This window comes from Poecilia reticulata, chromosome 2 (genome assembly GCF_904066995.2).
Source record: "Poecilia reticulata chromosome 2, P_reticulata-male-v2, whole genome shotgun sequence".
NCBI lineage: Eukaryota > Metazoa > Chordata > Actinopteri > Cyprinodontiformes > Poeciliidae > Poecilia > Poecilia reticulata.
The window spans coordinates 20,005,580-20,028,680 of NC_088831.1; the positions used below are offsets into that span (position 1 = coordinate 20,005,580).

A 23,101-nucleotide genomic window follows, 5' to 3' on the forward strand; every position below is an offset into this window, starting at 1 on the left:
AGCTGTGAAGCAGCTGACGGCTTGGGTGTGGATCCTTTTATGCAGAGCCCGATTGCTGATTGAACACGCCGGGTGAGGTCCAGCGCTGAGGTCGGAGATGAGCATGACGTCGATGGGCGAACGAAGGGGGTGGAGTCTTCCAGCCTGAACTTCCGCTAAAGCTCCATTTCAAGCTTACAAAGTTAGGCATAGTGATTAAATGTGATTGATCACAGCGCTAGAGTGTGATCAATCTGATTAAATTCTTAACTCAAGACGTTAGCTGAAACTATTTTTATATTTACAGCCTACCATCCAGTCTGTTGTTCAGGTAAACACTGAGCTATATATATTCCTTAGTTGTTTTCACACAGATGACAAGTTAGAAATTTATTTTCTGTTATTATTCAGTTAATATTTATAAAGTTTAAATTGAAAATGAATCTAATTTCAGTTTCACTTAAAAACAATAAAAATTTCCTGTCTCCATAATGTACATTAAGTCATTTTTGTCCAACTTTTCCCAGATCAATAAATTAAGGGCAAATTGTAACACAGGTTATTTGTGTGTAAAAATGAGGTCATTTTAATCATAAAACATATTTGTAAATGTACAATATTTTGATGATGATCACGGTCATTAACACAAACGCCATTGAGTTTCTCACAAACTGTCAACTCATTACAAATAATGTAGTTTAAATTGTAAATTAATTGTTATATGGATAGCAAACAAAGTCAAATTTTAACCTCATAAAACTAGAGGTAGATTTGTTACATTAATAAAAACACAATTCCACTCAGATTTTAGACAAAGAGAGCAACATCTTTAAATGTTTAGCGATTTCCTTCATTTTTAAGCCATATATAAATGGATTAAATAAAGGTTGAAACACAAGTAACTGCAAAGCCAATACGAAGCGAGCAGGTTTTGGAAAATCGGATTCCACTCGAGCTATGACTACCTCAAAAATAGACAAATAGGAGTAGTTGATTAAAACCAGCAGATGCGGCACACACGTCTCAGCAGCCTTTCTTCTAAAGACTTTTGAACTTTTATAGGAGATTATTAAAATCTTTGTATATGTAAATATTGTGAACAGCACAGGAATCATTGCAAGATTTAGCAATGAAAAAATCCCAAATATTGTAAGTGCTCTGGATTTCACACAGTGAAGAGTAAAAATGCCATTGTTACAGAATATTCCATCCAAATCTGAATGACATAATTGAGCTTTGCTGATCAGTATCGCTTCTCCTCCAATGTGACAAGCAGGTACAAAACAGGCCAGAACCAGGAGAGACGTCACGTAGTTTTCCTCATGATGGTTGGATATCTCAGAGGTTTACATATTGACACGTATCTGTCAAAGGCCATGACTGCTAACAGAACGAATTCAGTAGCAGCTAGAGAATAAAAGATAAACAACTGAATAATGCAGGATGAATATTTTATGACCTGTAAATGATTCTCTGTTTTTATGCCATAATTCACATCTAGTTCGTCGCTCCGTTTTATGTCCCGTTTCTCCTGTTTCAGAGTTTTGCGCAATGTGCGCGTCTTTTTTTATTTTTTTTTAACAGGCAGCGTTCGGTAAACATATCGATGGGGAAAAGGCAGACTGACATAAACCTTTTAACAACGGAAACAATTTCGGTATTTTGATTATTGAAATTTAAAAGTGCTGTGGTACCGTTGTTCTATCACACCCGTTTCATACAGGACCACTTCCAGCACCGGTGTTAACGCTATAAAATGAACACTCTCTATCATGGTATCACCCATGGATGGATTTCTTGATTTCTTTATTTAAATGGATTAATTTTTCAGAGGGATACAAAGTGAGGGTATCGTGATTTTAGTAATTACATGTTTAAGAGCGATTTTCTGTTGTCCTTCCATGGAAGCAGGCAGCTTTCAAACGGAAATAAAACACTTTTTAATATAAGTTGCTGCTTTGACATGATCACAGAACTGTCAAAAAATATGTACAAAAACCCTCAGTAAAACATAAAATATTTTAAAATCAGACTCCAGACAAAGTGAATCACAGCAGCGTCATCAGCCGGTGAGAAGCTAAACTGATGCAGTGAAGCTACCAGTAGCAGGAGAACGGAGCTGCGCCAAGAAGCAACAAACACTGAATAGAAGAAGAGCTGCCATTGATACAGTTGCAGCCAGGCATGATTTAATGTTACACAATACAGTTTTACCAAGCTGCTCAAAGTCTAAACTGGTATTGTTGTGCATATAGGGTGTAAAGTTTACGTTATTGATGTACTTTGGAACATGGCAGTTCCAAAGTAGGCTTGGAACTGCCATGTTCCAAGTCTAATTCCACGTTTGTTTCACTTTTTATCGTTTTGTTGCTTTATCTGGCCTCCAATGCCTTTACAAGCTTGTGCACGTAAACATGTATTCAAAGATGTCCTGCAGCAAGAATCAAACGTCAAACAAATTTGTAAAATGTGTTTAATTCAAAGACCAAAAGCATAATACTAGGAACTGGGGCCAATCATAAAAACGTTCAACAGGAGACTGACGGTCATCGACCTTCTCTGGTTAAGCTTATGTACGTAACTGTTGTTTTTGTCAGCCATTTGTAAAATCCACACATACTTCACTTAAACTATACATGTACATCTTAACATTTTAATTTTAACTTTTAAAAAGTTTAGGAATACTAACAATAAGTGTCAGATGGTATTCTAAGATCAATACATCAACTTCATCACTATTGAGCTTTAGTTTGATAAAACAACCTTTTCAGTTGTTTAGATATTTCCTTCATTTTTAAACCATATATGACTGGGTTTAATAGAGGATGATACAGAACTGCCTGTAAAGTCATTATTAAACGCACTAGTTTTGTAAGGTTGGATCCCAGTCGGACTATAATGACATCAAATGCACACAAGCAGGAGAAACTGATCAACACCAGCAGATGGGGTGAGCAGGTCTGAGCAGCTTTCTTTCTGACTTCTTTAGAGCTGCGATAGGATATGATAAATATTCTGGTGTAGCTAAAAATGATGAAAATCAGGGAGAAAAAAGCAATTAAAGCCACAGAAAGAGCACCAAATATGATGTGGACTTTTGAGCTTACGCAGTACATATTGTAAATTGAATTGTTACACAAGATCCCATCCAAGTGCAGTGTACACAGTTTAATGCTGGAGCTCAGTACCACCTGCACTCCGGTCACACTGGCAGGCACCAGCCAGGCCAAACTCAGGTAAATACTGACCGTGTTTCTCCCCATTATTGTTGCATATTGTAAAGGTTTACATATAGACACGTAGCGATCGTAGGCCATTGCTGCCAGCAGTAAAAACTCTGAGCCACTTAGAGAATAAAAGAGAAAAAACTGCAAATAACAAGCTGAATATGATACAATCTGTTTCTCCGATAGAAAATCTGACAGCAGTTTTGGATAAATGTTAGTGCTGAAAACAACAGAGTTCAGAAGCAAAGCGGCGATGAAAACATACATGGGCTCATGGAGGTTTCTGTGCGTCCATATGAGATACACAATGGTCAGGTTACAGACGACGATGCAAACATACGCTGCTAGCATGACTGCAAAATAAAGATATCTGAATTTGTCCAACTCTACATGTCCTTCAAGGGTTATATATGTTTCATTAACTTCACCATCCATAAATGTGTTTCACAAAGACATAATAATATAAACAGCTCAAACAAACAGTAGCAACAGTTCCTCCTTCAGAATAATAACCTGGAGATTCAAACATATGTATTGATTGTTCCCTCCCAACCGCTAGAAAGCAGCTGCTCTCAGGGCGTTAACATTTTCTATTTTATTCCTTTGGTCACAGTGGAACTCATTAAAACTCCCACAAAGTTTCTTTCTAACAGGGCGGTGACACTTACGTTGAATGTTAAAGCTCTTCTCTTGGGAACTTTTGTTTCTTTCAATGTGTCGTATCTAAACCTAAAAGTGCCATTCTACAAATAATAACCAGGGTCAGATGAGGTTTGCAACATAACCTTAAATACACAAAATACTTCGGACGAACCGATGAAAACTAAGTTTCAATACTTCAAATTATTTCCACAAATATTTAGAAAGTAAGGTAAATCAATTGAATCAAAATCTGTCATACAGAAAGTTTGTAAGGATAATTGTAAATGGCATCTAAGGACGGCATGGAGAAGCGTTGCCATGACGATGTAATGGGTGTCGGAAAGAATGGGAGCTTCTTAAAGAGACAGATCCAATTCCAAGGCTCCAAACTGAAGTCAAATTTCTTTGAAGTCATATTTGATATATACAGCATTTTTATAGATAAAGGTAAAACGGCTACTTGATTGTGCTATAAAATGGCAAGAAGTACCCGGAAAATACATAATACTGACCCTTTAAGGTGAACACATTTTTCAATGTCTAACTCTTTGCTGATTCGGTGCATGTGAAGTGACACTCCCATAATAAAGTAAATAAAGGTATAATAAAGGTATAACCGTTTTTTAATGTCTGGTCAGAGGTAAAACATCATAACCTCTCCCAACGTACACCTCTCCTACTAGCTGTTCAAGTCCAAGCAAGGTGCCAGCCCAGAAGTATAAAGTATAAACCCTAAGCCAATATTTGGCTTACCCTAAGACTAACGTCGCCTGGAGGAACATTTATTCCATGTGCAAAATGTGCAAATGAGCAGCTGCAACGTCGGAGGCAACACAGCAGTAGCTGCGTTTACATTACAAATCTGCACAAATTTTTGTCGCTATTCTGCTAATGTTGGGGAAAGAAAAAAAAACACAATTCTGCAATTACGGTGTTTCCATCTAATAAGAAAGGAAATTAAAATCACACGTAAATAAGATTGAAAACACAATAAGTCATTTTAAAAAAATCATGGCACTGAATCTCATGTAGGATTCAGGATTCCTACATGAGATATATTCATAATTCAGGCATTATGTTAGCGCTCATCATCAGAGGAGACGTCTGGAGCGACAAGCCTCTGAACGGCTACGTAGGTGGCATTTTGAGGAAATTGCAGTCAACAATTGTACAGAAGTGCCATGGTTTCAACACATTTGAATGACGACTTTTTATGAACTATGTGATGCCGAGAGCTCTGGTGGAGTCAGCTTCACATTTTCTAAAAAAATAAATAAATCATCTTCCTACTACTTCTTCGTTGTTTTCAGTAGCAGGTGCGGAGCTATGGGGGGTGTTGGGGTCGCCCGGGCCGGGTAGGGGGGCCCGGGCGGAAGAGTTTCAATTCGTTTTAATGTCTGAGCGTATCCGGAGAAAGTGGGTCCTCTCCTGTTCAGTACGGTGTATCCGTCTATCCATCCATCCATCCATCCATTCATCCATCCATCCATTTTCTTCCGCTTATCCGGGGTCGGGTCGCAGGGGCAGCAGCTTCAGAAGGGAGGCCCAGACTTCCCTCTCCCCAGCCACTTCTTCCAGCTCCTCCGGGGGAACCCCAAGGTGTTCCCAGGCCAGCCGAGAGACATAGTCCCTCTAGCGTGTTCTGGGTCTTCCCCGAGGCCTCCTCCCAGTGGGACGTGCCCGGAACACCTCACCAGGGAGGCGTCCAGGAGGCATCCTGACCAGATGCTCGAGCCACCTCAACTGGCTCCTCTCGACGTGGAGGAGCAGCGGCTCTACTCTGAGTCCCTCCCGGATGACCGAGCTTCTCACCCTATCTCTAAGGGAGAGCCCAGCCAACCTGCGGAGGAAACCCATTTCGGCCGCTTGTATCCGTGATCTCGTTCTTTCGGTCATAACCCAAAGCTCATGACCATAGATGAGGGTGGGAACGTAGATCGACCGGTAAATCGAGAGCTTCACTTTTTGACTCAGCTCAACAGACCGGTACAGCGCCCGCTTCACAGCAGACGCTGCGCCAATCCGCCTGTCGATCTCCCGCTCCCTTCTTCCCTCATTCGTGAACAAGATCCCCAGATACTTAAAACTCCTCCACTTGAGGCAGGACGACCCCCCTGACCCGGAGAAGGCACTCTACCCTTTTCCGGTTCAAGACCATGGCCTCGGATTTGGAGGCACTGAACCTCATCCCGGCCGCTTCACACTCGGCCGCGAACCGCTCCAGCGAGAGCTGCAGATCACGATCTGATGAAGCAACAGGACCACATCATCCGCAAAAAGCAGAGATGCAATCCTAAGGCCACCAAAACGGATCCCCTCAACACCTCGGCTGCGCCTAGAAATTCTGTCCATGAAAGTAATGAACAGAATCGGTGACAAAGGGCAGCCTTGGCGGAGTCCAATTCTCACCGGAAACGAGCCTGACTTACTGTCGGCAAAGCGGACCAGACTCTGACACCGGTCATACCCAATACTCCCGAAGAACCCCCCACAAGGCCCCCCGAGGGACACGATCGAACGCCTTCTCCAAGTCCACAAAACACAACGCTCACGTGGGCAATGACAGTGAGACCTGGAGGGGCGTGGTTGGGAGGAACGGCACCCCCGATCTGAACTTAAGTGGTGTTCTGTTGTTGGACTTCTGTGCTTGTCACAGATTGTCCATCACGAGCACCATGTTCAAGCATAAGGGCGTCCATATGTGCGCTTGGCACCAGGACACCCTAGGCCGCAGTTCGATGAACGACTTTGTCATCGTTTCATCAGATCTGCGGCCGTATGTCTTGGAAGTCGGGTGAAGAGAGGTGCGGAGCTGTCCACTGACCACTACCTGGTGGTGAGTTGGCTCCGGTGGTGGGGGAGGAAGCCGGTCAAACGTGGCAGGCCCAAACGTGTAGTGAGGGTCTGCTGGGAACGTCTGGCGGAGTCCCCTGTGAGACGGAGCTTCAACTCTCATCTCTGGCAGAACTTCGAGCACATCCTGGGGGAGGTGGGGGACAACTGAGTCTGAGTAGACCATGTTCCGTGCCTCCATTGCTGAGGCGGCTTATTGGAGCTGCGGCTGCAAGGTTGTCGGTGCCTGTCGTGGCGGCTACCCTCGAACCCGTTGGTGGACACCTTCGGTGAGGGATGGTGTCAAGCTTAAGGAGGAGTCCTATCGGGTCTTTTTGGCCTGTGGGACTCCAAAAGCAGCTGATGGGTACTGGTGGGCGAAGCAGCATGTGGCTCGGGTGGTCGCTGAAGCAAAAACTCGGGTGTGGGAGGAGTTTGGAGAGGCCATGGAGACAGACTTCCGTACGGCTTCGAGGCGATTCTGGTCCACCATCCGGCGTCTCAGGAGGGGAAAGCAGTGCAGCACCAACATTGTTTATAGTGGGGATGGTGTGCTGCTGACCTCAACTCGGGACGTTGTGGGAAGAATACTTCGAAGACCTCCTCAATCCCACCAACATGCCTTCTGTTGAGGAAGCTGAGCCTGGGGACTCTGGGTTGGGCTCTCCAATCTCTGGGGACGAGGTCGCCGAGGTGGTCAAGAAGCTCCTCGGTGGAAGGGCCCCAGGGGTGGATGAGATCCACCCGGAGTTCCTTAAGGCTCTGGATGATGTAGGGTTGTGTTGGCTCACGCGACTCTGCAATATCGCATGGATATTGGGGGCAGTTCCCCTGGATTGGCAGACTGGGGTGGTGGTCCCCCTGTTTAAATAGGGGGACCGGAGGGTGTGCTCCAATTACAGGGGGGTCACACTCTTAAGCCTCCCTGGTAAGGTCTATTCAGGGGTCCTGGAGAGGAGGGTCCGTCGGATAGTTGAACCTCGGATTCAGGAAGTGTGGTTTTCGTCCTGGTCGTGGAACACTGGACCAGCTCTACACCCTCAGCAGGGTCCTGGAGGGTGCATGGAGTCTACATGTGTTTTGTGGACTTGGAGAAAGCATTCGACCATGGCGCCAGTACGGTGTATGTAGAATAATAAAGATGTAGTCCCCCCCCAAAAAATTAAATAGTAGGCTTGCCCAGTCACTGTTTCACTCATGGTTTTTCCGATATTTTCTCAAAGTGCTTTCTGGGTAAAACAGACTAACCAGACTTGTTCCGCTACTGGCTGGTAGTAAGACGCGCCTGTTGATTACAAAACAAATGTGATGCGGAAAAAGTGCCCATGTGTAGGTTTGCTAAATACCTACACAAGTCGGTATTTCAAGTCAGCAGAACAAAAACTACCTCATCCCACGAGATAACTTTATCGAAAAACATGTTTTTTCAAAATTAACTTGTTTCCATTAAGCTAATTTATTTTCATCATTTCAATGAGTGCAATTTTGTGGTCAGTTAAAATGCAGCTTTTTGCTAAATTCTATTTAAAGTTAGCGCTGCATTGAAATGAACAAGTTGCATTTAGCGTGAAACGAATCACCACATTGCTGTGACTTTTAGTGACTCGTCTGCATGAGTGTTTGGGAGTCATTGGTTTGAGCATTTGATTAATTTTAAGTGAAACTTGAAAGTATCAGGTGTCTTTGTGACCTTTCCCGAGAAGCCCTTTAGCTTAACATGTATTTCCTATGCATGCATTCATACCTGTAATTTTAGTGTGCACACGATTTATACAAAATTTACATCGAACACCGCCTCGGAATCTGAAACACAATAAAAACTCCCAACGTAGTAAATGTCCATTGAGAACTCTTGTCGCAGTTTAATCTGATTTATTTTGGGTATTAAAGCTGTGAAAACACAGTTAACATGCAACATTTTATCAGTATAGCTTTATTGAGCAACTATAAACGTTGGTAGAAAAAACACAAACGTGTTACATGCCAGTAATCAGGCATCAATTGGAATTAAATTTATGTATTATATGCTTGAGCAGGAATACACCATTGACAAAAAAAACAATGTGGTCAAAGGCTTTTAATGGAGAAAAATGGCTTTAATTCAAAAGTCAAAAGAGTCAGGAAATGTTAATTATTTTTAGACAGTGTACAGTTTTTTCTCTTGTGCCAGTCCCAATTATGTTATACATGAGGCCCTCTATAACTGACTCACTCTGGATCAGATGCTTATTTCATGTTTTTTACTTTTTGTGTATTTCAACCAGTTTTTTTCTCTACACTACAACCTTAAGAAAGAAGCTATGCAAAATTGAGCCAGAAAATTTAGATAAGACAAGATTGCTCTTCATAAAAAGTTTTTGTAAATCATAGCACATTTACTTATTTTGCATGACTAACAATACAAATGTATAAGAATGTGTCAAATAATCTCACGTTGATATAATAAGAAACTTTAGAAGTGTGTTACTTTAGCTTGAGAAAACAACCTTTTCAGTTGTTTAGATATCTCCTTCATTTTTAAACCATATATGATTGGATTAAACAGAGGATGATACAGAACTGCTTGTAAAGTCATTATTAAATGGACAACCTTCGTAAAGTTGGATCCCAGTCGAGCTATGATGACATCAAACGCACACAAGCAGGAGAAACTGATCAACACCAGCAGATGGGGTAAGCAGGTCTGAGCAGCTTTCTTTCTGACTTCTTTAGAGCTTCGATAGGATATGATAAATATTCTAGTGTAAGTAAAAACTATGAAAAGCAGAGGAAACAACAGAGTCAAAACCAGCACAATGGCACCAAACACGGTTTGCACCTTCGAGTCTACGCAGTGGAGACCGTATATTGAATTATTACATAAAATACCATTTATATTATATTTACAGAGCTTTACATTAACATTCAGCACTACCATAACTGCAATCAGACACGCAGGCACCAGCCAAGCTAAACTCAAGTAAATACTCACTGTGGTTCTTCCCATTATTGTTGCATATTGCAGAGGTTTGCATATGGACACGTAGCGATCGTAGGCCATTGCTGCCAGTAGTGAAAACTCTGAAGCGCCCAAACAATAGTAGAGAAAAAACTGCACGTAACAAGCCGGATATGATATAATCTGTTTTTCAGATAGAAAATCTGACAGCAGTTTTGGATAGATGTTAGTGCTGAAAACAACAGAGTTCAGAAGCAAAGCGGCAATGAAAACATACATGGGCTCATGGAGGTTTTCATGCATCCATATGACATACACAATGGTCAGGTTAGCAACAACAATAAAAATGTACACAGTCAGTGTGACAACAAAATACAGATACCTGTATTTATGCAACTCTACATGTCCGTCAAGAGTTAAATATGTTTGATTAACTTCACCATCCATAAATATGCTGTACACAAACATAATAACATCATGAACAGAAAATAGCAATGGTTTCACTTTTAAAAATTGAAAGGAATTTGAAAGTATGTCTGCTCTCTCTCGAAATGTGCAAAGCTGTTGGTCTTGGTGCGTGGAGGTTTTTATTATATTCACTTATTCTCCATGGGACTCATTAACTCATAAATCTTGCTGCAGCTCACCAAGTTCATAAAACCTTGGAGGCCAAAAGTTTTCTTAAAGTTATCACTACTCTGCAAATAGTAACTAGGGTCGGCATATTCATAATAAATTCATTTAAACAGTTTGTGTAACATGTTATTTAGTACGTGGGTTTTCTTCTAGTTTTGTTCAACTACCATTAAACTTGCATGTTAGTTATACGGCCAGCTGAAATGTGATCATATGAGTGTGGTTTGCTGTGGTATGTCTGAGTTGACCTGTGATTTTATTAGAACAGAATAACTCGGGAAGGCAATGACTAGGCTAATTGGATATAAATCAGGGTTTCCGCGCGGTGGTAAAAGGTAGTAAATTAAATTGGCTCAAATTAAGTTCAGTAAAAGGTAGTAGAAGGTAACAAGCAGAATTTGACTTGGTAGTAAGTTTTTCATTAATCGCTTCAATATTTTCACTTTTCCGTTGATGATGACTTTTTGTTTTAAATTCGTTTAACTATACAATCTGTATTCTGTAAAAATATAACCTGAGCTGATGTTGACGTTCTGCTTGGGGACCCGCTGTGCGCATGCGCACTGTCGAAACCGCCTAATTTTCTGGAAGTAGCAAGTCATTTTGCATCCCACCATAGGGAAATGTAAGTTCGCGCAGTTTTGGCTTGAAGACCCGGCATTTAAGGACTGGCTTATGCCGGTCATGGGAGACGATCGCCAAGCTTTTTGAAAAGTTTGCAAGAAGAATATACATTTAGCCTGGAATGGTGTAACTGCCTTAAAGTAGGGGAGCTTTCAGTGCTAACACAAACAACTGGCTTCTGATAAACATGTTGCAGCAAACACAGACGTCCCCAACGCGAATGTCGGCATCTACAGTTCGCATTTCTAAAGAAGTATTTTTTCAACAAAGTTCCACGAATGATTCCTAAAATATTTGAAAGCTGAATGAGTAAATGTCCACCAGTCTGATGCTTGAATAACCTAAGTAACAGGTTAAAAGCAAAACATATTAGACATGTGAGTATATCTTTGAGCTCACATGTCTAATTATTCAATAATACCAAAAATTGTTTTTGAATTGAAAATATTGACATATGGTTTTCACTTAAAATGCAGTTAAATAGAACCCTGCAATTAACTTAATTAAAAAGTGCAGACAATATTTCAGCATCCCTTTTCAGGGTTGGTGGTGAAGGAAATAAAGGTGAGCCAAAATGCGAACGGCAGCGTGGCATAAGGTAGATTTATTTCAGAGACTTAATAATAATAATAATAATACATTTTATTTCAAAGGCGCCTTTCTGGCACTCAAGGACACCGTACAATAGTAAAAAAAACTGTGACAGAAACAAATAAAATGTAACAAGTAAAAGTAGATAAAAATAAATAAAACAAAACAATGTATCTATATAAAGACTATGTAAAATCAGGCAAACCAATTGTGTCATGTGGAAAAGGCAGATCTAAAAAGGTGTGTTTTGAGTTCGGTTTTAAAATTTGATAATGACTTTATGTTTCTAAGGTATGGTGGTAATGAGTTCCATAGTTGGGGAGCAGAGCGACTGAAAGCTCTGCTCCCCATGGTGGTGAGACGGGCAGAGGGGACAGTGAAATGGATTGAGGAGGATGATCTGAGGGAGCGAGAGGGAATGGCAATATGAATAAGATTTGAAAGATATGGTGGGGAGAGATTGTAAAGGGCCTTGAAAGTGTACAGAAGAATTTTGTAATCTATGCGGAACTTGGTGGGCAGCCAATGGAGTCTTTGCAGGACAGGAGTGATGTGGTGCATGGATGGGGTTTTGGTAATGATACGGGCAGCTGAATTCTGGACCAGTTGGAGCTTATGAAGAGATTTCTGGGTGAGACCAAACAGAAGGGAGTTGCAGTAGTCCAGGCGTGATGTCACAAGACAGTGAACAAGGATGGCAGTGGAATGGGGAGTAAGGGAGGGGCGGAGGCGATTGATGTTGCGTAGGTGAAAATAAGCCGAGCGGGTAATGTTATTACTTGACCAAATGACAGATGTAAGATGTTCAAGAATCCTGCAACAGACAAAGTCGTGACTCTAACTTAAGCACTACAGTGGACAGGTGAGGTGAGGTGAATAACTGATCTACAGGAGCCACATTAACAGGAAGGAGATTGAGCTGAAGAACTAATTACCTTGATACATGCAAACAAGAAATAAAACCTTTATCTGAAAGATAACTGAACCTACTGAATGCAAAACCCCACGACAGCACACCAAAACACTGACATTGTGACGTGTTTTTGTTTATCTAGTAAACTTAAAGGATTACTTTATCTTAAATGTAATTTTTCCTCTAATTTTATGATCTTTGTTCCACTAGTAGTGGCACCTCTAATTGAAACTGTATACATTTTAATTCATGAGCAACACTGTCTGATTGTCTCACAGTCTATTAATAATATTATTTATTAATTGTTGATATGCACAGAGTTTGGAAATTACAAACTGAAGAACAGGTCTTAGAGTAAGGGGGCAGAAATAACAAAATCAAAATTGTTTGGCAAATTTTATTCTGTAAAGGATAATACAAACATTTACAAATGAATACATTGTATACATGGGCTAACTTGGTGATTTTATTTCTAATATTTATCCGTTGCAAACTTGTAATATTGACTTGCATCAGTTAAATAGACACAATAATAACTGTAAAACTTTAAAACACATTAGATAAAACATATTTTGCATACAGTCTATCAGAAGTATTGAAGTACTGCAATTACTGCAGATTTTTACTGAAGACAACTTTTGCTTGCCAGAACAACCGCTTCAGATGTTTGTAAATTTCCTTCATTTTAAATCCGTATATAAACGGATTAAACAAAGGGTGATACAGAACAATCTGCAACGTCATGATTAAACGGGCCGTTTTTGAAAAGTCCGACTCCACACGCACGATGCATATGTCGTACACGCTCAACAAAGTCAGGCTGAACAACACCAACAAGTGGGGCAGGCAGGTCTCAGCTGCTTTTCTCCTGACCTCTTTGCTGCTCCTGTAGGAAATGATCAGGATCTTTGTATAGGAGAACAGAATGAAAAGTATAGGAAGTATTACAATATCTAGAATGGCAAACGCACCGAATATAGCAAGAGATCTCGGCATCGCGCATTGAAGCGTGTAGACTGCATTGTTACAAAATATCCCTCTGATGTTAAAACTGCAGAGTTTAACTTTGGTGCTGCTGAGCATTATTAGTGGGATTGATGCATGGCAAGCAGGAACAAACCAAGAGAAAACCAGGAAAATGGTGACAGTGGTGTTTGTCATAATTGTTGGATAGAGCAGAGGCTTGCATATGGACACATACCGATCATAAGACATGACCGCTAACAGAAAAAACTCTGCCGGACCCACAAAATAAAAGAAATAAAACTGAAGGAGGCAGGCTTCGTAGGTTATTCTCTGCTTTTCAGACAAGAAGTCAATCAGAAGCTTTGGGTAAGTGGTGCTGCTGTAAAAGATGCAATTTACCAGCAAGGCAGCAATGAAGACATACATTGGTTCATGGAGGTTTTTGTTAACCCAGATGAGGTACACGATTGTCAAATTACTGCATATGATTAGGACGTAGGCCGAGAACATCAGAAGAAAGTAAGCATATCTGTATTTGCTCATTTCCACATACCCATCCAGAAAAATGTAGGTAACATTCATCTCATTGTTCATGGTAGTGCACTCAGTGAGTCCGCTGCTTGAAATGAAGCACACTGAGCCTTTGATAAAATTTTATAAGGTTGCTTCAGCATGTTATAAACCTCTAGACAGCTCGTCTCTGGAGATCCATTACATCAGTCATCAACATCTTCTATCAGGCCCAAGAGATTTACTTTCACAAGCGGAGAACTACGGCTTTGCTATTTCATATGTATAAAACTTTACTAAAAATGTGTTGGGTTTATTTGAAATGTAATGGACACAAATAAAATAGAAAAAAGGAAAAAGCTTAAAAGAAAAGGAGATAAGAGTAGGGAAGAGAAATTAGCATATAGAGAACACAAGTCAACACCCTTGAACTCTGAACTGCGGAAAGAGGGGGAAAAAAACCAAGAAACAACAGACAACATATACACATATAATACTAATAACTGACATCATTGGAAAGTACAAGCTGATACAAGATGTATTTAGTGGCAATAGCACTGAGAGTGCATCTGACAAACACCTGAATCTGAGCACCACCTGAACCACCGAGGCCTAGATGCCGGTCCCGACCCCATCTGGAGATGGGCCAGAAAGAGTCCAGCCAGAAATGGACTGAAACATTCCCAACAGTCTAAACTCTGTGGATCTCACCCCTTCACACAAGCTCCGACACATTACGAATAAATGTTTCTCTGATTTTGTTTGGCTTTAGGATAAGGAGAAACCCCACAACATATGGAAAAGTCTTTTGTGGTCTTTTCATACCCCTATTCTCTGTTAGGAGTTGGGGGACTGGCAGGAGGAGCAGGCCACCTGGGTTCAGGCTTTGGGGGGATTCTGGTTCTCCCAGGATTGCTCAGACTTTTGGATCACGAGTCCTGACTGCGATGGCCAACCCTTCATTGGCCAAAGTGGCCCCGGGTTTCCGGCTGGCTATTACTGGCCATTAGTGGTGTGTGGCAGAGATTGGGAGCGTGGTTTCATTTTGGGCCTGGTGGGCCATTTAAGGTGGATGTGTTGAGTGTAGATAGTGAGCTGCCAGCATGCTTGGATGCCTGTGGGTTCATGGTGTGGGGTTGGTTGGGTGCCTGATCTTTGGTGTGCTGGACTAGCTTTCCTCTGCTGCTTCTTCCTGCTGGTCTGGCCCACACTCACTCTGCCTCTGTCGGGTGGGCAAAGCAGTGGGGTGCACCTTGTGGTGACTGGTGGTGACAACTGATATAATTACATTACTAAATCAGAATACCGCAAAGTCTTTATTATTTATTATTAATTTTTCATTATCTTAAGAATGTAGAGCTAATTAAATTACCTAAACGAGACCTTAAAGTGGTTCCATTTTCTCTCGAAGGCCAACCTGTTGAAACTGTGGCACATTTTAAATACCTTGTGTCGTTCCTGGATGGTCAGCTCATCTTTGCTGAAAACACTGACTATATTTTGAAGAACTGTTCTTAGAGACTCTACCTTTTAAGATTTGGTGATCCAAAGAGATCACCAAGTCCTGAATTATGTCTTGAATTTGGGGGGGAAAAATCATATTTTATTTATCACTAAAGAAGGGTTCAGTGAGTGCGCATATGAAACTGGTGGGTTCAATACCTCAAAAAAGGTTAAGAACCACTGATTAAGGGAGAGGCTATTCCAGAAACATGCCACAGAGAAGACTGTCTCCACCAGCTTAGATCTGGGAACGGAAAGCAATAATTTTGCACTGGACCTGGTGTTTTTAATCGGAGCATGAATGGAACAGCTCAGAACTATGCAAGCCCCAATGATTTAAAAGCAAAGAAATTTATTTAATTGAACCCTAAGATAGACAGGAAGTCGGTGAAGGGAAGCTAACTGTCTTATCTTAGCCAATGGTCTAAAATGAAAGAAGCTAGATTGGATCACTGCTCTCACCAGCCTACACAGTTTAAGGGAACCGTCAAGCTATCCACCCAGGTTTTACGGTAGGAAAGTGAAATTCTGTCTCTTAACTATAAAAAATAACCAGAAGTCCCAGGAAAAGAGAGTTAAGAATTGTATTTCTCCAGGAAGCAAGTCACAAACAAAGCGTACTGCCTCCCTCAACAAGCACTGCACTCCCAAGTCACTAAAACACCAAATATATTCATGGTTACAGCAGTTCATGACATACAAGAAAGCACAGTCATAACTGAAACAACATATTTTTTCCTTCTGCCACTCAGCTGACCTGAAGGAGTGGGTGATTAACGGACTTCTGTATGCAGACGAGGTCATGCAGTCATTTGAACACATTTGAAATGTGTAGGTCAGTGTGCCTTGAGGACCAGCGCTAAGAAACACTGATCTGATCAGAATTGTCTCTGACTGCAGTCCTCCAGGGCCGGAGTCCTGCAACTTTTAAGTGCGTCCCTTGACCTAAAAAACTGAATTAAATTATTGTGAAACAGTCTCACTACCTTGCAGTCAAGGCCTGCTGATGAGTTAACATTGGTTACAGAGAGACATCTAAAGGTTATAGACAGGCCCTTGAGGAATGCAGTTTGAGGCTCTAGAGCACAGGTGTCAAACTCCAATCCTGGAGGGCCGCTGCCCTGCAACTTTTAGATCTGCCTCTGCTGCACCACACCTGAATAGAATAATTAGGTCATTAGCAAGGCTCTGGAAAACGTATCTACACAAGAAGGAGGTAATTAAGCCATTTCATTCCAGTGTTTTGTACCTGTGGCACATATAAAAACTGCAGGACAGAGGCCCTTGAGGATTGGAGTTTGACACCTCTGCTCTAGAGACTCTTTCTCCAAAGAGTCCTTCAGTGGCATCTTCAGAAACTCTTTCAATTCTGTTTCCAGGAAGTGCTTCTAGATCACCATCGTCATCATCGTCTTGTGTCATTTTTATCCTTGCCTTCATCACCGTTTCAGAAACCCCTCAACGCCTTCTTATCCGTGACGTCACCATCCTCCTCTCCTGGACTGTCTCCATCCTCATCATCATTTCTCTCTAGCACCACGTTCACCATTGCTACCATCTTAAACAGAAGCACAAGGAAAAGGAACCAATCACTGCAAATCCCTAGAAGAACAGTGTTCAACTCCAGTTTTCAGAGTCCTGCAGCTTTCCAATGTGTCGCTGGTCCAACAGAACTGAATCAAATTCCTGGGTTACCTCCTCATATGCAGTCAAGTTCTCCAGAGTCCTTCTTATGGCCCCATTATTTGACTCTGTACAAGCAAACGAGACATTTCAAAATAATTTGCATATTTTCTGCACAGAACTTTGGGCAACATTGTATTTGATTTTAAATGTGCTACATGAATACACTTGATAATCTCACATTTGAACTCAAGACCCAATAAAGACCTTTACAGGGGAAGCTACTTTTGTCTTGGAAATCATTTCTTTTTTGTTTCATCTGTTCCCTCATGTGTAGAGCTGTAAGTTAAAAACACAAAGCATATAAAATTATAACAGATAGGTTAGTAGATGTAAACTATCAGCGCTGTTAAATGTCTACACTTAGTAGAAAATTTTATGTTTGTTTTATGACAAATTAAAAAATAAATGTGATTAATGGAAGCCAACTTCACTGTAAAAGTAATGTGTATGCACTCTGAGCCATCGCTCCTCACACATCCCTTAAACTTGTAGGAAGTTGTTACCATGCCAACCTGTCTTCAAGGAATAGTGTCTGAAATCCACGGTGGATAAAGAAGTCTCTTTAAAAGGTCACCGTGTCTCAAACAGTTCACAAACAGAGAAGACGTCTCTTCTCCCACGCACCGCTATAAGACTGTTAGTCTGTGTCACTTGTTTCTATTCTGTTTTCATAACTACGTCGCCTGCTGAAATGAATGTCACATACATCACTCTTGATGGTCATGTAGAGGTTGAAAAATACAGATATGTTTACTTTGTTCTCATGTTTACAGGTTATGTTTTGATCCTGTCCAGCAACTCCACAGTGTTTTGTCTGATTGTGATCCACAGAAACCTCCATGAGCCCATGTATGTTTTCATCGCTGCTCTGCTGATGAACTCCATGCTCTTCAGCACCGTGGTCTACCCAAAGCTTTTGATCGACTTCTTATCTGAAAAGCAGATCATAGCTTATGAAGCGTGTCTCTTTCAGGCTTTTTTGTTCTACACTTTAAGTGGTTCTGAATTTTTACTGTTGGCTGCAATGGCTTATGACAGATATGTGTCCATATGTAAGCCTCTGCAATATCCAACCATTATGAGAAAATCAAAAGTGAGGAGCTTCCTCTTCTTGGCGTGGCTTGTGCCTGCCTGCCATGTAGCTGTGGGTACCGTTCTGTTTGCTAATTTGAAACTCTGTGGCTTCACTCTGAAAGGTATTTTTTGCAACAATTCAGTGAATTATCTTCTCTGTGTGGCTTCAAGAGCGATAGTGATACACGGCTTAGTGGTTCTGTTCAATGTTGGCCTTCTCCCCATGGTTTTCATACTGTTCACTTACACAATGATATTGATAGTGGCCTATAGAAGCTGTGGGGAAGTGAGAAAAAAAGCTGCACAGACGTGTTTACCTCACCTGCTGGTGTTAATCAACTATTCCTGTTTGCTCACTTATGACGTGATTATTGTTAGGTTGGAATCTAATATTTCAACGACAGTACGTTTCATAATGACATTGCAAATAATAATGTATAATCCTCTTTTTAATCCAGTCATATATGGACTGAAAGTGGGAGAAATTTATAAACACCTGAAGCGGTTGTTCAGTCACACCAGAGGAAAGTGACAGCTTTTTAAAGCTTCGGCCGTTTTTGTCTGTCCCTGGAAAGATTTACTTTTGAAAACTTTTTAATAATTAGATGTTAACATGTAGAATTTTATCAGTTTAGTGTGTTTTTCTCACATTCATTTACCTTATCTACAATAAGGATACTCTTAACTAGTTTTCCTCAAGTTTGTTTTAAAGCCTCTGTAATTTAAGACAGGATGTACTACCGTTACAATTAATGACATATATTTTCACAACAAATAGTTGTTCTGTGAAGCTAAAGAATATCCTTGTGCTTATGTGTAAATACATTAAAAATGCTGCGTAAGTTTTTGCTAATAAACCCTGTCAGTGACGTGATGTTATTTAGCAATGTGTCATGAAAGGTTTAGGCTTATATTTACTGCCAAAACAAAACATTTTGTACACATACAGCTCTGGAAAACTTGAAGAATCCACTCACTGAACCCCATTGAAAACCTGCTGGTTCTTCCACCAGATTTATGAGTTCAAACATTAATGCTGTTGTTTCTAAATGAATATGAACTTGTTTCTTTGCGGGCTGCACAGTGGCGTAGAGCTGTTGCCTTGCAGCAAGAAGGTTCTGGATTCGATTCCCGGCCCCGGTCTTTCTGCATGGAGTTTGCATGTTCTCCCTGTGCGTGCGTGGGTTTTCTCCGGGTACTTCGGTTTCCTCCCACAGTCCAAAAACATGACTGTTAGGTTAATTGGCCTCTCCAAATTGCCCCTAGGTGTGAGTGTGTGTGTGCATGGGTGTGTGTTCTGTGTGTCTCTGTGTTGCCCTGTGACAGACTGGCGACCTGTCCAGGGTGACCCTGCCTCTCGCCCGGTAGCTGGAGATAGGCACCAACAACCCTCCCGACCCCACTGAGGGACAAGGGTGTAAGAAAATGGATGGATGGATGGATGGATGGATGGATGGATGGATTGATTCTTTGCATTTCTTGAGCTCTGAAAACACTGCATCTTTCTCTTTATTTTGACCATTTCTCATTTTCTGAAAATACATTTTTGTTTGGAATTTCGGAAACACATTGTCAGTAGTTCATAGGATAAAAGAACAAAGTTCAATTTACTCAAACATAAACTTGTAAAAAGTAAAATCAGAGAAACTGATCATTTTAAGTGGTGTCTAATTTTTTTTACCAAACATGTCACTTTGTTTGAAAATTTTAGGATTATTTTTACTGTAAATACATTTTTAAGGAGAGTTTGTTTTTAGAACAAAACTGATCAAATTCTACATGTTAACATCTAATTATTAATTTGTGCATAAAAGTAAAATGGAAATTATTGGTGTTTTTTTTTTTTTAGATGTTTTTGAAGAATACTTAACCAGAGTGAAATGCTTTTGCATTTTGTCACAAGCAACAAGCATCAGTCTTGTTTAATAAAATACTACATCAATAGCTGTTTGTATATTTCTATCTGTTAAACATCAGTTTGAATAAAACATGAGAGGTGTGCCCATCATAATCGGCCAATTTCCGTGAAAAAGTGTATGATCGGTGGTTGCCGATCACACAAACTGATCACCTGCATCTAATTTCTCAGCCTGCCTGTGCAGTTGGTCTCCTCTTTCCTTCACTCTGCGCAAACGCGCAGCAACAAATCCTAAGCAATGCGGAACTATAACGCACTGAGTGGGGAAGTTTGCGTGTTGCGGCGGAAAATTGAAGCAGTCAAAATGCATCAACACAACGAATCTAATATGACATAAAAAAATGCCATACTTGACGGAGTTTGGCTACATGGAGGCTCACTGCAGTAAAAAATACGTATGGAGGATCAGACAGCAGGTAAAGCAGCGCACAGCTACAAACACTCACCCGGATTAGCATGACGGTCAGAAAGCTAAACAAATAACCCGCAAAATTATTTAAATCTTCGAGCTGCGATGTAAGACGCTGGTTCTGCTCTCGCTGTTGAACCGCTGCTACGCGCTACAGGTAGTAATATTTCAGACGGAGCGCCGCTTCTGCTCCACCTGGTAGTGACTCTCACACCGAACCTCTGCTTAAAGCTGCAGCATCTAACCTAAAAAAATACATTTTACATACGTATTAAAACTTTCGCTGTCCTAACATGAGACAGACAATCTCTGAAAAAATAATCAATCTCCTCCCTGTTCTGCATAATTACTCCGCTCAGTCAGAAACAGCCACTCAGAACTAGCAGTAATCAGCTAGCCGCCATGCTATCAGGACGTTTTCATTCAATAACTCTGGATTGTTTATTGTAATGGATCCTGTATTTGCCTTTGAATGTTAAGTTTTATACTTGAATTTTTTTGGCAATGTTGAGAGGTTTTATTTTGACTTTTTGCATTATTTAGCCTCTTCAGAAACTTCATATGTTTTCAGTCTATCAAAGATAGTATTACCGATAGCAGTACAATTTGCACAATGCCTGTTTTGTTTTGTTTTCTTGGAAAAAGTTAGTAAAAACAAGTTTTTGTCTAAATAAAGGTGAATTCATGGTTCCTTTTTCCACATAATGTGCTTATGATTAAAAAAAATAATTATGTGATCGGTATCAGTGATCGGCCCTCATGGGTGATCGGAATCGGCAGGAAAAAACCTGATCGGCACATCTCTAATGATTACATATCCAAGGTTTCCCCCAGAATATTATAAGCCTGGCGGGCCACCAGGCTTTACTTTACCCACCAGGCTAAGCATTACTTATTTATGTAAGTCTTTTTAAAATGTTTACATTTTTAAAGATTTTATAGTTGGTGTTCACGTGTTAATCTTCCAATCTTTCATATAACATACAATTATCAAGTGATATTTTCAAATTTCCTGTGGACTTTAAACATTTTTTAACTCAAAAACACGGCGGACCGCTGGATGAACAACTGACATAACACCCAACCACTGGGCTTTGCAAGTTTTCTGGGGAAACCTTGCTATTAATGCCACTGCCATGCGCAAACTGTTAATTTTGCACAAAATACAGAACATTTAACATAATAAACTGATTTTTGCTGACTGAATGTATGAATTTCTGACTTAAATACATTATTTTATGCCTCTTTTATGTTACATGTTGGCATCTTGTTGTGCATTGGAATAGAACCTTAAATTTACAAAATATACAAAAAAATTGTTGAATTGAGTAGAAATAAATCTATGACCCCCCCAAATCCTGATCAAAATTAAACAGTTTCAAACCAAGCTTTAAAAGCATTTAAAGGTTTTCCTATCTTTACTCCTTATTAAAGTACAAAAATCTGCATACGGATCACAATAAGCCGTACCGTCTCACTCATCGCTTCAACTAAAGCTCGTTACCATGCCAACATCTCTTGAAGGACTAGCCTTTGAAATCCATTGTGACCAGGAAAGCTCTTTAAAAGGTCCTTCGATATCAAACAGTCAACAGTCTGACTTTTTTTCTGAGTGTCTGCTTCATTCGACTACTTTTCTCATGTACAGCACTTTAAAACTGTTGGTCTGTCTCACATTTTAATTTCTGTTCTCTATGTTGCCTGCTGAAATGAATGTCACATACATCACTCTTGATGGTCATGTAGAGGTTGAAAAATACAGATATGTTTACTTTGTTCTCATGTTTACAGGTTATGTTTTGATCCTGTCCAGCAACTCCACAGTGTTTTGTCTGATTGTGATCCACAGAAACCTCCATGAGCCCATGTATGTTTTCATCGCTGCTCTGCTGATGAACTCCATGCTCTTCAGCACCGTGGTCTACCCAAAGCTTTTGATCGACTTCTTATCTGAAAAGCAGATCATAGCTTATGAAGCGTGTCTCTTTCAGACTTTTTTGTTCTACTCTTTAAGCAGTTCTGAATTTTTACTGTTGGCTGCAATGGCTTATGACAGATATGTGTCCATATGTAAGCCTCTGCAATATCCAACCATTATGAGAAAATCAAAAGTGAGGAGCTTCCTCGTCTTGGCGTGGCTTGTGCCTGCCTGCCATGTAGCTGTGGCTGTCACTCTGTTTGCTAATTTGAAACTCTGTGGCTTCACTCTGAAAGGTATTTTTTGCAACAATTCAGTGAATTATCTTCTCTGTGTGGCTTCAAGAGCGATAGTGATCTACGGCTTAGTGGTTCTGTTCAATGTTGGCCTTCTCCCCATGGTTTTCATACTGTTCACTTACACAATGATATTGATAGTGGCCTATAGAAGTTGTGGGGAAGTGAGAAAAAAAGCTGCACAGACGTGTTTACCTCACCTGCTGGTGTTAATCAACTATTCCTGTTTGCTCACTTATGACATGATTATTGTTAGGTTGGAATCTAATATTTCAACGACAGTACGTTTCATAATGACATTGCAAATAATAATGTATAATCCTCTTTTTAATCCAGTCATATATGGACTGAAAGTGGGAGAAATTTATAAACACCTGAAGCGGTTGTTCAGTCACACCAGAGGAAAGTGACAGCTTTTTAAAGCTTCGGCCGTTTTTGT

At 40.6% G+C, this 23,101-nt stretch overlaps 5 protein-coding genes and 1 pseudogene across 5 annotated transcripts; 2 read left to right on the top strand and 4 right to left on the bottom strand.

The window, feature by feature from the left end:
* Positions 1-779: 779 nt before the first annotated feature.
* On the bottom strand, positions 780-2,529 carry LOC103480356 (olfactory receptor 11G2-like; annotated as a pseudogene).
* LOC103480365 (olfactory receptor 52E4-like) lies at positions 2,056-3,805 on the bottom strand. Its single transcript, XM_008435274.3, has one exon. The coding sequence runs from the start codon at positions 3,639-3,641 to the stop codon at positions 2,715-2,717; it is 927 nt and encodes a 308-aa protein (XP_008433496.1). The 5' UTR covers positions 3,642-3,805; the 3' UTR covers positions 2,056-2,714.
* Positions 3,806-8,687: 4,882 nt separating this feature from the next.
* On the bottom strand, positions 8,688-10,142 carry LOC103477811 (olfactory receptor 11A1-like). The gene has a single exon (XM_008431117.2). It carries the CDS (start codon positions 10,084-10,086, stop codon positions 9,133-9,135), a length of 954 nt encoding a protein of 317 aa, XP_008429339.2. The 5' UTR covers positions 10,087-10,142; the 3' UTR covers positions 8,688-9,132.
* A 2,710-nt stretch (positions 10,143-12,852) lies between these two features.
* LOC103477821 (olfactory receptor 6N2-like) lies at positions 12,853-13,942 on the bottom strand. Its single transcript, XM_008431127.3, has one exon. The coding sequence runs from the start codon at positions 13,940-13,942 to the stop codon at positions 12,992-12,994; it is 951 nt and encodes a 316-aa protein (XP_008429349.1). The 3' UTR covers positions 12,853-12,991.
* Positions 13,943-17,738: 3,796 nt separating this feature from the next.
* LOC145554167 (olfactory receptor 4N2-like) lies at positions 17,739-18,653 on the top strand. Its single transcript, XM_081613644.1, has one exon. The coding sequence runs from the start codon at positions 17,739-17,741 to the stop codon at positions 18,651-18,653; it is 915 nt and encodes a 304-aa protein (XP_081469770.1).
* Positions 18,654-21,931: 3,278 nt separating this feature from the next.
* LOC145554169 (olfactory receptor 11A1-like) lies at positions 21,932-23,072 on the top strand. The gene has a single exon (XM_081613646.1). The coding sequence runs from the start codon at positions 22,143-22,145 to the stop codon at positions 23,070-23,072; it is 930 nt and encodes a 309-aa protein (XP_081469772.1). The 5' UTR covers positions 21,932-22,142.
* Positions 23,073-23,101: the final 29 nt, after the last annotated feature.